The sequence below is a fragment of the Anopheles coluzzii genome, chromosome 2 (assembly GCF_943734685.1).
Source record: "Anopheles coluzzii chromosome 2, AcolN3, whole genome shotgun sequence".
Classification (NCBI taxonomy): domain Eukaryota; kingdom Metazoa; phylum Arthropoda; class Insecta; order Diptera; family Culicidae; genus Anopheles; species Anopheles coluzzii.
In genome coordinates this window covers 11,340,799-11,356,521 of record NC_064670.1, presented here as the reverse complement: position 1 = coordinate 11,356,521, position 15,723 = coordinate 11,340,799, and the positions used below count along the sequence as shown (strand labels likewise).

At 50.0% G+C, this 15,723-nt stretch overlaps 1 protein-coding gene across 9 annotated transcripts in view; it reads right to left on the bottom strand.

The window, feature by feature from the left end:
- LOC120950205 (homeotic protein female sterile) overlaps positions 1-15,723 on the bottom strand; it is a 66,088-nt gene that overhangs the window by 44,179 nt on the left and 6,186 nt on the right. For 7 of the 9 annotated variants that reach the window (XR_005751109.2, XM_040368051.2, XM_040368056.2 and 4 more), the window contains 2 exons: positions 11,311-11,813; positions 489-4,528 (listed from right to left, as the gene is read on the bottom strand). Coding sequence is in view for 8 of the 9 variants with exons in the window: in XM_040368051.2 (XP_040223985.2) it covers positions 489-4,528; positions 11,311-11,608 (4,338 nt within the window). In the remaining variant the exon portion in view is untranslated. The remainder of the gene's footprint in view (positions 1-488; positions 4,529-11,310; positions 11,814-15,723) is intronic. The other 2 variants (XM_040368054.2, XM_040368055.2) reach the window with 2 other exon arrangements.

Genomic DNA, 15,723 nt, shown 5'->3' with positions numbered 1-15,723 from the left:
CTCAGCGTTCGAACCATAATCTAATGCCGCCATTCTACGAGTTCACAGCCTGTCTGAGGGGGGGGGGGGATATTGTTTCCGGTGAACACGTTCGCGCTATGAATCACCGCGTTAGTCAAACAAGGTGCAGCTCCGCGACATTGAACTGAGTTATGAGCACCACTCGCCAGAACACGCATACACGGCGGTCGCAATCATACATACATCCATAGCATGAATGTTGCCGAATTAAGCACTGCGAAAGGGGGGAAAGAAATTAGGGTCGATAAGATACCAGAGCCCGATCCCTTATCGCCCACTGACTCTCCCCATCTATTCAGTGAGTCGGCCCACTGGGCTGTGATTGAGTGAATCCATCCAACGCCGCCCTTTATCACCACACATGGGCACAGGATATTGCGTGGGCCCCGCCAGTGCCCCCATATCGCACGCACACTAACACACACACACAGAGTCGGGTTCAATCGCATCGGAAAGGGCACACTTACCTTGGGCAGCTCTCTCGGGCGTGGCCGGATGATGACACCATCGTTCTCGATATAGTCCGGCACGTCCTTGCGGTCGCTAAAGTTGAACACCATCGTGTTGGTGCCCTCCTGCTGGTGGCTCGGCGGCGGTTTCGTCTTTTTGCGCACCGGCACCAGCCCGGCCAGGGGCGACGACTGTCCAGCAGTGGCCACCGCCGCTACACCGCTCCCCACCATCCCACCGGTACCCCATTTGGCCACAAACGACGTGGTACTGTCGACGGCACTGGTCTGTTTCGCACCACCACCACCACCACCACTCGCACCACTAGGATTCGCGTTGTTAGCATTATTATTATTATTATTCGCACTTGCCACTTGCACACCACCACTGCTGGCCACACTACCGTTAATGCTATTGGTGCCGGATGATGCCGCTGCTGCTGGCACCGCGGGTTCACCACTCTTTTCGCGATTGATTTGATTCTTCTCGATCTCGCGCCGCGTCAGGGAAGGTGGCGATGGTGCCGTGGACGAGCCAACGTAGCCACCGCCGCCCTGCTGCAATAGCGCACCGGTAGAACCACTGCTATGTTGTTTTGCACTGCCACCACCACCGACACCATTTACACTGTTGTTTGCGGCGCCCTCTGGCGGCAGGCGCCCGCTGACCTCGATCGCCTGGACCGCTGCTGCTGCTGTGGAAGCACCGTTAGCCTTGCCGGCGAGACTCTCGCGGGACATCGGGATCGGGGGCGCGGGTGCCTTGGTGCTCGGAGCGGGAGCGGCGGGCTTCCCCATCGCACCGCCGGGCAGGTACGATTTGACAGCGCCATTGAATCGGAACTGCGTCGTAGTGCCGGCGCGGGCAATGTTCTCCATCGCGGTGCGTGAAATCTTCCGCACCGAACGCTCGTCGTCGTCGTCGAGTTCAGCTTCTTCGTCGTCGTCCGCGTCGTTCTCGCTGCCACCACTGGCCGCACCGTCGCGTGCGTCCTCGCTCTCGCTCGATTCGGGATTGACCTGGTAGGACCGGGAGCTGTTGTTGCGCCGTCCACGCTCGTTCTCACCGTCCACGTTGTCGCCCTCTCCTTCTTCGACGTCTTCGTCGTCGTCGTCGTCCTCCTCCTCCTCGTCGCTCGTTACGTACTCGAGGTTACGGCGATCCTGTACCGAGACGGCGGATCCGTTCGCAGCGCCAGTCGGCGTAGAGGTCGCCAGATGTAGACTGCCGAGCTTGGTCGTGAGCTGCTGGATCGAAGGCGAATCGCAAATTCCCGTCGTCGGCGATGACGCGGCGCTCGGTACTGCTGCTGCCTCCAGTGCTGTATTGCCGTTGTGCTTGTGTTGGTGGCCACTGCCGCCGTTGCCACCGTCTGACCCTGGAGCCGACTGCTTAGCCGATGGCGTTACGGCTGCCGCTGTCTGTGTCGTGCCGTTGCTGCTGCTGTCGTGGTGTTGGTGGTGATCGCGCACCGTACCTACGCCGTTCTTGAGTGCGTTCGTCGTCTTCGCGTCCGCCGTCGGGTCGGCAGATTGCGTACCGTCGTCGTCGCTTTGCATGTTCTTCGAGACGGCGACACCAACACCAACACCGTTGAGTGCTGCGGCGGCGGCAGCTGCGGCTGCGGCCGTATGTTTACTGCGGGCCGGTGGAGACGGTGGTGTTGACTCACTCGTCGCACCGCTTCCTCCTCCACCGATTGGTACTTTGTTATTGTTTTTGACGGCGACGATTGGTGCTGCTGCCGTCGACGGTGCATTCTTGAGGTTGTTGACAGCTTCGAGCGATTTGGGAGTTGGCGGAGGCTTAGCGGCGGTGACCTGATGCGGCTGCTGCTGCTGCTGCTTCGGACTAGCGGTGCGCGGCATGATATTTGGCTTTTTGGGACTGAGCGGTGGCTTCGGATGGGTGATGGGTGGTTTCTCGCCCGGCCCGACGGCAGCCGCCGCCGTGGTGGCACCGGCCGTCGCCGACCCGGAGATGATGATCGATCGGTAGCTGGCCACCTTGGTCGCCACGTCGGAACCACCATTGGTGGACCCGTTAACGCCGCGCCCACCGCGCCGGTTCGCGTTCGCCTCGAAGATCTTCATCGTCTGCTTGACCACGTCCGGCGGTGGCCGCTCGTCAGCGTCGATGATCGAGGTCAGCCGCTTCGGTTTCGGGTCGCCCTTCTCGCGCCCGTTGATGATCTTCTCCTCGATCGTCACGCAATCGCTGACCAGCAGCGTCAGCTCGGTCGGTGTGGCAGCAGCGCCGCCACCAGCGGCGCCACTACCCTTGCCACCGTTCATCAGCATCGTGGCGGTCGGTGAGACCGAACTGGAAATACCGTTGGTCGTAGCGAGCCCCTCGCTGCCACCGCCAGCTGGCAGTACTGTCGCCTGTGCTGTCGTCGGTGCCTGTGCGATCTCGTCCAGTATGATCACATTGCTGCCCACCTCGGCAGTGGGCGACACGGCAAGGGCCGCCGGCGTTGGAGCTGCTGCGACTGCTGCTGCTGCTGCTGCCGTTGTTGTTACTGCTGCTGCTGCTGCTGGTCCGACGACTGGGCTAACGCCGTCCCGCTCCCAGGCCTTGTGATCGTAGCGCACCAGAGCCTCGACTGAGCGAGCACGCTTGAGCAGGACCGCGTCGGCACCGCCAGCACCGCGATGATGCTTGGTGTAGCGATTGTACTCGTTCTTCTTCTCCACCTGGCGGCTCGCTCGCGTATAACTGTTTTGCACGCCGCGCAGAAACGGTGCCGTCTTGACCGCACCACCACCACCCTCCTCCTCCTTGTGCAGCTGCTGCTGAATCCACGGCTGTTGTTTCGGGGCGAAATGGTGCTGCGGCTGCTTCTGGTACGGTGGCTGCAGAACTACCGTTGGATGAAGCTGCTGCTGCTGCTGATGGTTATGGTTATGATTGTTGCCGTTTCCGTTGGCGTACTGTTCGCGATGCTGCTGCTGCTGTTGGTGGTGTTGGTAGTGATAATTCTGCGATTGATATTTCTTCTGCTGCTGCTGCTGCTGCTGTTGCTGCGGTCCACCACCGTGGCCCGTACCCTCGCTGCCGATCGACTGTTCCCGTTCGCTCAGATCTTCGCTCTCCTCGTCCAGCAGGTTGTTGAGGCTGGTCGCACGGCGCATACTGTTCAGCGACGGGCGCTGCTTCGCGACGGACTGGCGCAGGGCCAGACTCAGGTAGCGGCAGCGCAACCGTGACACGATACCGGGCCCGTACTTTAGCTCCTCACCGGCATCGCTGAGCGCAGTGATACCGCCCGCGCCAACGCCGCCACCGCCGATGCCGCCACCACCACCGCCAGTTGCATCTGCCAGGCCACCGAGCACGGAACTCTTTTCGTAGACGACGACGATCTCCTCCGCGGCCGTGGCTGCGACCATCTTCCTGGCTGCGACGCCGCCCTCCCTCACGTTACCGTGCTGCTGCTGCTGCTGCGCTGAACCGTTCGCACCGGACACTAATGATTTGACGCTGGTGCTGCTGCTGCTGCCACTGCCAATGCCACTGGTCGTATGCGTACCTGGACCGCCACTACTGCACACGGTGGACGAACTTTCACGCTCGACGATCACGCTGCTATTGGTGCCGGAGGAGCCCGTGCGGTTCGTTGCGATGGCAGCACTACTGCCGCTGTGTTCCGAACCGGCATTGGAATGCGAATGAGCTCCGTTAGCCGTCGGGACCGACGTTGGCGATGATCCACTTGCCGACGAGGACGGCTGCACCACCACTGCTACGGCTTCGCTGGCACGCAGCACACCAACACTACTACTGCCGACGCCGCGCGCCTGCTGCTGGTGTTGGTGGTGCTGCTGCTGCAGATGTTCATTCGCCGCGAAATGAACTCCCATGAACGATCCGGGGGCTGTTGTGGGGGATGTTACAGCTGCTGCTGCTGCTGCTGCTGTGTGAGCATTAACGGAAGGTGGAAGGGAATCATTACTGCTGTCTATCGCTGGCACTGCGGTGCCGTGGCTATCGTGCTCAGTTTCGCTGTCGGGCACTGTACCATCGAGCGGGGTGCTTGTGTTTGTGGGTTGATTTTCTACATGTACACACACACACACATTGAATGGAATGAACATAACGTTGGAAGGGTTGTGTAGGGTAGGGCAATCAAGGAAATAAACAAATTCCATTGCGTGTGCGAACGGTAGAGCGAGCGACGGACGAGCATACACAACACCAGATGATCGCAAGTAAAGTGCAACACATAACGTGGAGCGTTAGGGGGCATGATGGTATTAGTGATCACACAATCGCCAGCAGAACCACCACCATCACACAGTTGTAGTTGGATAAAGATATTAATGTAGGGAGGCCCGACCCCCGTTTGGTGGTACGTTGGTTGGATGAAGTGTTGATAACAGTACAGTTTGTTACACGACGTGGCGCGACGTGCAGAGTGAGGAGGGGGAGAGAGTGCGCGGTGTGTGAGTAATGTACACATTGCCGAATGCCACAGGGTGACGGATAGGGGAAGAGGAAAATAAACAACAATGAATGATTAGTTACAGGGCAAAACCATGATGAACACGGGGTGTTGGAGTTTGCTATAAACTAGCCGAGACACAAACCACAAACAAATGAATTTCTTCGTTAAGTTCCATGTTTTACACTCGATTTGATAACGTAGCTTGTGCTGTACATTTATTAGTGAATATTGGAAGTCCATTGAAGCATACACATTATGTCTGAGATGTATTACTTAATACGCTTATTTCATAAAACAATTAATTTCTCTGTTTTATGGCATAAAATACAGAAAAAAGTTAGACATTAACATCTGGTTACTAGGTTACTATTGGAATTTGTTATTCCCATTGAAAAAAATCCATGAAATCCAATAGGATGATGAAATCCAATAAGATGATCAAAATAATAAAACAAAAATATTTTAACGAACAATTTGCCATAATGAAGCCGGCATGAGGATTAACGTTTTATAGCACACGATCGGCGTTGCTCCATTGCGAACGTTCGTTCAAAACCCGCTGAAGCAGAACGACGAGATCGTGTGCACCTGGGCAGACGCGTGAGCAAGACATCTCCAGCACAAGCGCGCATGAGCGAGAGAAATGAAATCAAAACATAAATCAAAGTACCGCTGGTTGAGTTCATTGGCTTTGGCAGCATAGGGCAGCACGACACTGTGCGGTGGCGATGCTGTGTGGGGGGCGCTCTGGGGAGCACAGGTTCATTGAAGCGATCTCCAGAACGAGCGCCAGAATGAATGAGTTTTTCGCCACCGCTGGGGTAATGAACACAGAACGGAAGGGTAGGCACACGTTGTTTTCCCAGTGAGAAGAATAGAACCAAAATTTCGCAACTCTGAGTGAATAATTTATCGTTGGTTGTGTAATGTTATTGGGTTTGTTATGATCGCTCAACTTCACTCGAACGATTTCAACGATAGGGAAACCAGAAGAGTTTTTGTATATATATATAGTGTTTTGCGTCGTATTTTTACTTCTTTTATTTTTAGATTGAATGTAAACACATTAAGGGATCGTTCGCTATGTCCATCTAATAGCCTAGGGCTTTGTGTAAGGCACGATGAAAAAACAAACGTCCTAAGAAAAGATGGCAATGGAAAATAGGCGGTGAGCTGCTAGACAACTAACGTAATACTACATAACATTTAGCTCAGCAGTCCGGCACTATCTGGGACTGATTTTCCTTCTTGATTATCCCATTTACATAGTGTTTCAAGCAAGTAGGAGATGATCACGTTTCAAATGATGCACCGTTCAATTGCACCATGTGTGTTCGCTGCTTGAAAGGCACCGTTTATTAGAAACGCAATTAAAAGAAGCTCCACATTTTATTATCTTATTTTAAATTAAAGCATTTCGATAAACCTATGAACAATGGTTACCATAACTGTACAAAGGTGCGATGGACAGCTCAGCAAAAGCGCTGGAAATATGGGCAAAATGGACAATTTTGCTTACGCAGCGGCAAATAACGCAGCTTTCCAAACCAACCAGCACCAAGACGACAAAAACTGCGCACGCAGACTTTTTTTTAATGCAAACGAAAAAAAGAGCAACAGAACCAAACAAATAAACATCCGATTAATCGCGTGAGTTTATGTGCTTTTTTGTTGTTGTTGCTCCAATGTATGCATAAGTGTGTATGTGTGTGTGATGGTAAGCCGTAGCTCCCTTTTACCCGGAATACAATGCTTTCGTCGTTGAATGCCAACTTTAGTACACTATTTTTTGCACCATTGAACAGCGGGCATCGATTGAGATTTGAAGGAAAAAGTGTGTAGAAATGCTACGGCAGCGACCCAAACACGCATCACAAACATTCTTTCTCTGAATGTGTCTCTCTTGCTTTCCGTTGATCACTGGCACAGTTTTAAAGGTTTTAAAATAACAAAATAAAGTGGAAATATCTCGTCATCACATCGTTTTCTTCGGTTCGACAATTGGTCCCCCCGGTCACTGGTGTTCCACAATCGTAACACACATGGCACATCCTATCGCGTCCACACACATTTGCATATGAACGCGTCTCGCGAAACGCTGCATAACAAATAAAACTAATCCCCCCTCGTTTTCCCTGCTTCACCAATCATCTGCGCGCCCATGCAGACTGCTGCTTGCTTTTTTTTCTGTCACAACATACAATGACAGCGGCGAAAACAAAAAAAATGCCGATTGCCACACACTACACACGCAGAGTGGAGAGCATTTGCATGCCCCAACCAATTTGCATTGGTTTTGTGATAGGTTTTTGCTTTTATTGCATGGGGCTGGCGTTAGAGAGCTCTCTAAGCATGCGCGGTCCACACATTGCGACTCTCGAAATCAAACAAAACCGGGACAGGTTGTCTTTAAGGTGGTTTGGTTTGGTTTTATGCATCTGACGAGATGGAAAGGATGACAAAAAAGAATCAATTTAACGCAAGATCAATTGGATTGAATCAACTGAAAGTAACGCAATGCGAATGAAATTTATTTTTCTTTAAGATTTCTATTGTTAAACAGAAAGTCCGAAGGAAAAAGAGACATGTTTTTATGAAACAATTGACAAACATGACAAATAGAAGAAATCTGCGTCGAAGTGGAGACAAAAAGCAACAATGGACTGGTAAGAATTCAGTAAAAAAAAAACAAGAAAAATTACACTCCAAACTACCAACGACAGTTACTCCCAACTAATGGGTTAAGTGTGGCTTAATTTAATTTACTTTAAAACAAATAACACACCTCTTCGTGTACTAAATTGGCCATGCCAGAGCAGCACACCGCTCTTCCCAGAATTTTAATGAAGCTCCCCGTGACACTGATACTCGGAAGGCTCCCACTGCTAATGAATTTTTCATCACACTCAGCAGAAGAACTTTGGATTTTTCCCTACCAGTGCCTCCCTGTGCCTCCCTCCCCACGTGCGCTTGACACTTGATGACGCGAGTTTGCCCCTGGTCACCAGTCCACCCAACACATCTAATTAATGAGCGTGCGCCCCCACCGTCACACCACACACCACATGAAAGATATCCTGCTATACTAATGTGGCACACCATTGCGCTCACCGCCATAAACCTAATGTACCAACAGCAGTAAAAAATAAAGAAAAAAAAAGATCGCTAATGCTGTCGGGCTGCGCGCGCTGCACAACAAAAGCTAAAACCAAAAACCATCGAAAAGCAGCGACTCTCGAACGCAAACCAAACACACAAAAAAGCACACACGCACATATACACAACATTGTTCCAAAAAATGCATAATCAATTACCAACAGTGAAGTGAGTTGACGACGGAGAGCACCGTGTGGTGGCGGAAAAGCCGAGCTCCAAATTTAATTGCAAGCTCGAAGTCAAAGCAAGCGCAAATTCCATTTCGTACTTTCTATCCGAAGGCAATCGGAGGGAACGGGGGGTCCATTCGACCGCCGTCCACCTGAGTTTCGCTGCCTCTCTTTGTTTATTTATCCAAGTACAGCAGCAAAAAGAAAACAAACGGAAAAATGTAGAATTGAACCAGCCGGAGTGCGCCCCCCCTCCCCCCAGAGCCAATGCTGTTCGGTTGGACATCGCGCCATGCCGCCACTCATATGTGTTTTGGTACGTGCGAAGGTCGAAGCCACCGTCGTGACGGCGACGAAGACATTTCGACGACATTTTGCAACGGGGCGGGAATTGCACACCGGTTCGCCTAGGTCGCCAGAAGTAAATTGAAACAAATCGACGACACGTTTAGTGCGCGCGCTCAATGAAATGAAACGCTTTTTTAGGCACGATCGTACACACACGAGGCGTGTATGCGGTTTCAGAGACGGACGGGGAGTATGTGAAGGACGCCAGTTGTTAGCAGACACAGAACACTTCCTAATTAGTTTTGTTTAAAAGGTTAATCTCTGAGTTGTTGCGATAGTTGATTTAAGGATTGTGAGGGGACCGATAGTTGGAACAGGTACAAGGGCAGGATTCTGGATTGTTATAAACAAGTAACATTGAAACATTGCAGCGCTCCAGTGGTCTATTCGATCGATGCGTCGGCTCCTACAAGGTTGAATAGGACCGAGGTAAGTTTCAAAAGCCTGTAATAGGCTGCGCTTTTAAACCGCGTAGGACTTTACGCAAAAAAAGGAATTAAATAGGTACAGTAAATCCATTCAACAACGTGTAGTAGCCGCACTTGATCTAAAAACTCACGATGCTGGCAGAAATGTACCACCCACCCCGACCCTTGGATCAACACACCGCTATCACGCGCAAGTTTACAAACCTAGGGTTAGAACCGCTACCGGGAGGATCTGATAATAATGTGCGCTTAGCCGAGGAGGCAATGAAGCGAACCTACATCCAAGTGAGCCCTTTCGCCCCGCTCGATAAGATAATCGCCGCTAAGCCGCCACCCGGGAGAAGAGCAAAAACAAACATGATGTGACGGATTCTTATCACTACCCCGTATACGGCCCGCTGTGTGTCGTTGTGTTACACTTGCGCGACACTCGCCCTTCCCGACCCCCTTACCTCACTCTTGTCTCTTGCCTCCGAAAGCAAAGCGAGCCCTTGCAAAGGATCAATAGTTTGGCGGCGCAGTCACTTCGCAAAAAGGGCTTAACAGGCGACAGAGAAGTAAAAGGGTTGGTGGTAGAAAGTTGGAGTGGAGCAAAAATAAAACAGGTATTACTGCAGGCAATACATTATCGACACATGCATGAGTCAGTGCAGCAGCAGCTTGCTGGTGAATGGTTTCTGCCAGCGATGGGTAGCGTTGGCAAAAATCCGGAGACAACTCCGATCCGACTCCGAAAATGTCGGAAACGGTTCCGGAAGGTAGATCCGCCCAGCAATATCCGGAGCCGTTTCGAATCGTCTGGAGCTGTTCGGAATTGCCCGGAGTCGTCTGGAGTCATCCGGAATCGTCTGGAGTCATCCGGAATCGTCTGTAGTCGTCCAGAGTCGTGCGGAGTTGAGGTCGTTTGGAGTTGGCGGGAATCGACCGGAGTCGGAGTCGAAGTCGTCCAGAGTCGGAATCGTCCGGAGTCGTCCGAATTCGGAATCGTTTGGAGTTGTCCGGAATCATCAGGAGTCGTCCGGAGTCGTCCGAATTCGGAATCGTTTGGAGTTGTCCGTAATCATCAGGAGTCGTCCAGAGTCGTGCGGAGTCTAAATTGTTTGGAGTTGTCCGGAGTCCGACCGGAGTCGGAAACGTTTGGAGTCGTCCGGAGTCATCCGGAGTCAACCAGAATCATCTGGAGTCGTCCGGAGTCTTCCGGAGTCGGAATCGTTTGAAATTGTCCAGAGACGTTCAAAGTCTTCTAGAGTCGGCCGGAATCGTCCAGAATCGTCCGGAGTCGTTCAGAGTCGTCCGGAATCGTCCAGCATTGTTCGGAGTCGTCCGGAGCGTGTTTAAAAAATGCACAAGCAAAATGAATAAAGAAAAAAACACCGTGAAATGAAATGCCCCCGGACGACTCCACACGACTCCGGAGCCGTAACTTTACCAGAGTCAAAATCTTACTTCAAATAACCGGATTCGGAACGGAGTCGTGGCTGCACTGCAGGCAGCACACCACTAGTCTCCACAGAGATAATAATGGGGGCCAGAGACAGGCACGAAGTATTGTCATGTAATTGCAAGCAGCATCCAAACCCCCCCCCCCCCCCCAATTCAACACACATTATGCACGAGAAGGGAAGTAGCGCAAAAGCCAACCATGTATGATTTAATGTTTGTCTACGAATCGATGAGCTCATTGCGGTGTGGTGAGAGGTTTTTTGCTGGTCGGTCATCGTTTGTAGTGGACCGATAACGTTAATCTCAATCAGAGGTGAAGTACTCAGTATTTTGGAACAAGTGAACAAGTGAATATGAATTGCAGTCTCATGGAACTGGAAGCATGTATCATTTTAAAACGAAAAATTATGCAATCGATCACATCAATTAACAAACAAAATGATTTCATTTCAATCATTTTAATGTAGCCCTTTGAAGAACAACACAAAATATGTTTATTGCACTAAGTATGCAAATCGTTAATTCTTTCCAAATTCTGAGCTTAACTTTTGAATTGAGAACCTAAATGTTACTTAAATAACGCTTTTATCAATCCCAAACTTTCAAACTAATTCGAAATAGTGAAAACATTTAAAAGTTAACTTAAACGTCATTATAAATTGTTACACCATTTCGAGGCGTTATCATATCGAGGGAAAACATGGATTTATAACGAAGAAATTTCAGAACGAATATGACCCACCAAAAATGGTTCTATTTACATGTAATATCACACACATGGATACATACATACGACCATTAACCCAAATAAATTAAGATTGAACAATTTGCCAGCGTTTTTTTTTACCTTTCGTTCCGGCATAGAACGGACTGCCCACGGGGAACCCGCCGGTCGGTGTGCGCGGGTGGGCCAGCACCGGCGACGAGGCGGAAGCCGAGATGGCCGCCGCCACGGTCGACGCCGAATCGTGCACCTGTGTCGCGACGGCACCGATCGTTTTGGCCAGGTTCTTGCGCCGCTGGATCAGCTCCTTCTTCCACTGGGGGATGACGTTCGGGTCGAGGGCGCCGCCGCTGCCACCGCCCACCACCGAGGCCGACCCGGCGGCCACACCACCGTTGCTGGTGGACGTATCGGCCATCATGCTGCTGGTGTTGCCAGTGCAGCAGCGCAGGGCAGGATGTGCGGCACGCGGCTACCACGCGGCTTCTTGTTTTTCTCCTCTCCACCTCCTCCTGCGTCCTGTAGCAGGACGAGGATCGATCCTTTCGCCTTCTCCGTTCTCTGGGCGGGCGTAGCGACGACTGGATTGCGACCGCGAAATCCGTGTTCCTTGCAAATGACGAGCGCTGTTTGTAATGGGTAAATATTAGAGGAAGAAAATGTCAATTAGATTAGGTGTGGTGGTTTATTGAAATTTGCGATTAATTTATGGTTCATTTCACATTTAAAGAAAAAAAAGCACACGGACGGGCAGAGTCTCAAGCAAATAGGTTAATTGTAGCGCCGGCGTACCCATCCCCCGGTGGCTGTTGTTGATTTTAACGTTTGTGCTTGTGTCCCGGCTATTACACACACACACACAAACATACCACCCCCCAGTTCCCGCTCACCGTTGTTCCATTCCCTTCAGCTATTGCTAATGCTGCGCTGTTGACGGGTTGATTTCACTAAGTCTAGTTTTTTTTCAATTTCATTGCTGTACTCTTCCGAGCTTTTCCTAAACTTAATTACTTTGGTGCGGCTGACACTGTTTGAAATATATTCTCTTTGCTCTACCCCCCACCCCTCCCCCACCCCCTCCCTTCAATCTGATCTCTTTCCCAGCTGCACGAGCCACCAACAACTAACACACGCCACGGGGAAGAGAGGCGTGCCCCGACTAGTGCCTCTATTTTCACTCGATGAAACCGTGAGAAAGGTACAATAATAATCGTATCAACAGCATCCACAAGTGGCGGGGTACACCGTGGTACACTCTCTTCACTCTGTACCTCTGCCCCAGTCCCCTGCCGGGCGCATTGCAACCATTCAAATGTAAATATGTCATTATTTTCTACTAAAAATCGGAGCGAGAGTCCCCCCTTCTATCCGCAGGTTCCTGCTGCAGCCTTGCTGGCGGAGTACGCGAGAGTAGAACACAGATTAGTTGCTGTTGTTGTTGTTGTTTGCTGGTCCAATTTCCCGCAGTGAAATGTGATATGCCATAGCTTAAAGGGGGCGGGAGGGTCGGTCATCGGTGATGGCAATTGCAGCCAGTGGGTGGACGTCGCTTCCTCCTCCGCTTCCCGGATGTTTCGGAATATTTTAAACGGTTCCGTTCATTAAGAAAAGCTTCGAGTGATAGCTTTCAGCAGCAGTGGTGCTTTGGAAAACAGGAAACAGTTTCATCAGCATCATCATCGAGCAGGTTGCTGCTTTACGTTTCCACCATTCCCGCGGGGCGTGGGTGGGTTTGGACGTCGGTCGAAATAGGTGAAACAAAAAAAAAACCAAAACAAATGCAATTTGGGAAGGGAATTTCCCGCTTGGAAAGTACGAATTAGCCTCCTCCCATCCCCCCAAAAAAAAAAGGTGATGGCTTTCGCGGGAGAAAGTTAGACCGAGGGTGGCGATGGGTTTTTAGGCAAATCGCACAAAGTAGATTTGTTTTATTTGACGAATTTTGCTCGATCGATTGGGAGGATAGTTTAGAGATGGGTTTTCATATGAACTAATCCAGCGGTAAAGTCCGGCGGGCCGCCATCACATTCAATCCAGCCCACCAAAGGATTAACCTGATTTTGAAAGATGAGAAGAATCTATTGAAATCACTGAACTTCGTTTTGGTATGACATTGCACACCGTCTTTCAACTTGTATTATCGTAATATGGATTGGTGGGCTTACCATTATGGTCAAAATCCCCGTATGATTGTTGTTTTTATGAGTACAACGACTGTATAATAGCTTGTTCATAAGGAATCAGTTATCAATTTGTCTGACATGGCATTATTTGTCCGCAAAGCAATTTGTTTTATTCAGGAGGAATGGCTTTGCTACTTAAAACATTTTGATAATTACTACTCGATTATTGTTCAATCGTAAAGGCTTTTAAATCATCGCCAGAATAGCTCCAATCATTTTTGCGCCATGCGAAGAAGCAATATTGCTCTTGCTTTTTTGTTTTGACTGATCACGCTGCTGCTTTTGTGCACTCTGTTGCCGATTCTTAACTAATAATTTTGTACAATTAGTTTTTGTGATAGGAATTACCATTTTTTTAAACCTTGGGTGATATGATCGCAGCAACACAACACTATCACCAATCGTATTGCTTGAAATTATTGCCTATTCATGTTTTTTTGATAATTCTTTTAAGTTTTATAATATAATCATTTAAGAGGAAATATTTAAAAAATGCAAACAGTGCATTCTTCTGGCCCGCGGTTCTGGATCAATTGCTTAATTTGGTCCTTTAACTCAACGGTTTGCCGCCCGCTGCTCTAATCCATTGTAGTGCCTAAGAGATTGAAAACTGATGGAAAAATTTTCCTCATAGAAGAACCAAATAGAAAATCAGTGAAACACACTAAGCAAACGTAATGCGGAAGTAAAGTGGTAGCAGAAAAAAATATCCTTAAATAACCATTGGCACGGTTTAGCAGCTTTTTCGATTGGGTCAACCAGCCCACATGTGTCAGTTGCATCCAATACTCAAAATCAAATTCAAATTTACCTACTGAAGACTAAAAAAACAGACTAAACCCGACAATCTGATACAAAAGACGTGTGAGGAAAAAGTCATAATCGACAAAAAAGCAATATTGACAACCAACCAACGACCATTGTGGACGCTGGTACACTTCAAATAGTGCCTTCGACGACTCGTAACAACCGTCGGTAGATTGAAGTGGCGAAGGGAAAATCGTTTATAGAACAATGTCACTCGATCGAGCACCGAAAATTCGGCAGAAAAAAATGGAACCATTTTGGGTGTTGTCACTGTCCAGCCGGCGCGGGGGGGGGGGGGGCTTATCGTACGCTGCCGATCTACAACATCATTTGTACTACGGTTTTTTGTTGTTGCCTACTTTACTCCACCATTTCAAATGCCAAACCCCCTGCCCCTTGTGTCCGATAAGTGGCCAACGACGGGGTGCGATGACACAGAAAATGAGCCCACCGATGGTGCTTCGGTTGGAATGTGTCACACACCAAAGCATCCTCCCTTCGTACAGCCCGGTTTATTTATTTTTTGCTGCTAGAGTGGATTGGAATTTTTGTTTTCCATTTTCTCAACACAATAGGGCTGTAGTGGCGGGCAACTCTTACAGTGGTGGTGGTGGTGGTGGCGGCGTTCATTGACCGGTTTGTAAGCAAAACAACAAAATGGCACGTCAGCATAAACAGGCGGCTTGAGCGCGCGATTCGCGCTAATTTCAAACCTTTTCCCTTCTCAACATCTCGACGACTTGGCTGAAAAACCGGCTCTCCGATGTTTTTTGGGTTAAATATTTTCAAGGACAGTTTGGTGGCGCTACTCCACACGCTTCTCTTCCTTCGCCTCGCACGCCATCCCCGGCTTGCAAAGAGTACTTTCACCTGCACCGGCTCTCCTCACAACAATTCGCAGTTGGATGGCCACTCGACGGGCATACATACTCCAGCAAGGCGGCAAACAGTGCCAGCGCACCGGACACGCACCCTTGTGTGCAAAAGGGCACCCCCGGCAACTCGGTCAGTTTATTGGCTTAAAAAAAAAGCGAGACAAAAAACCGGCGGCAAAAAAACGAAGAAGATAGAAGTACCCTCACCCGCTCGGGTAAAGGTGTTTATGCGCGATTTCATGCGTAACAAATATGTTCTGCTACTGCATGGGCGATTGGGTGGATGGAAGCGATACAAAAAAAGAAAGAAAAAAAAAACGTAGCACCCAGGCCGCCCACCCCAGACCCACACCAAAAAACGGTGTGAAGGGGTGGTTGGTGCTTTCCTCGAGGGTGAGACAGACTTCACTTTTTTTGTTCGAGCCCATATCAAGTGTGAGCGAGTGTGTGTGTCCGTGGATGGGTGGAGGGGAGGGGGGCGGAGCGGTTCTCTTAATCTGTTTCATAATACGTAAGGAAAGTAATGAGCAAGCGAAAAACAACAAAAAAGGCCAACAAACAAAACACAAACCCAATGGGAATCAATTTCCACCGTCCACCGGTGGGATGGGGGAGGGGTATATTATCCACCGATTATTCGCTGTTTCATTAGGGCTCGATGATACGTTTCC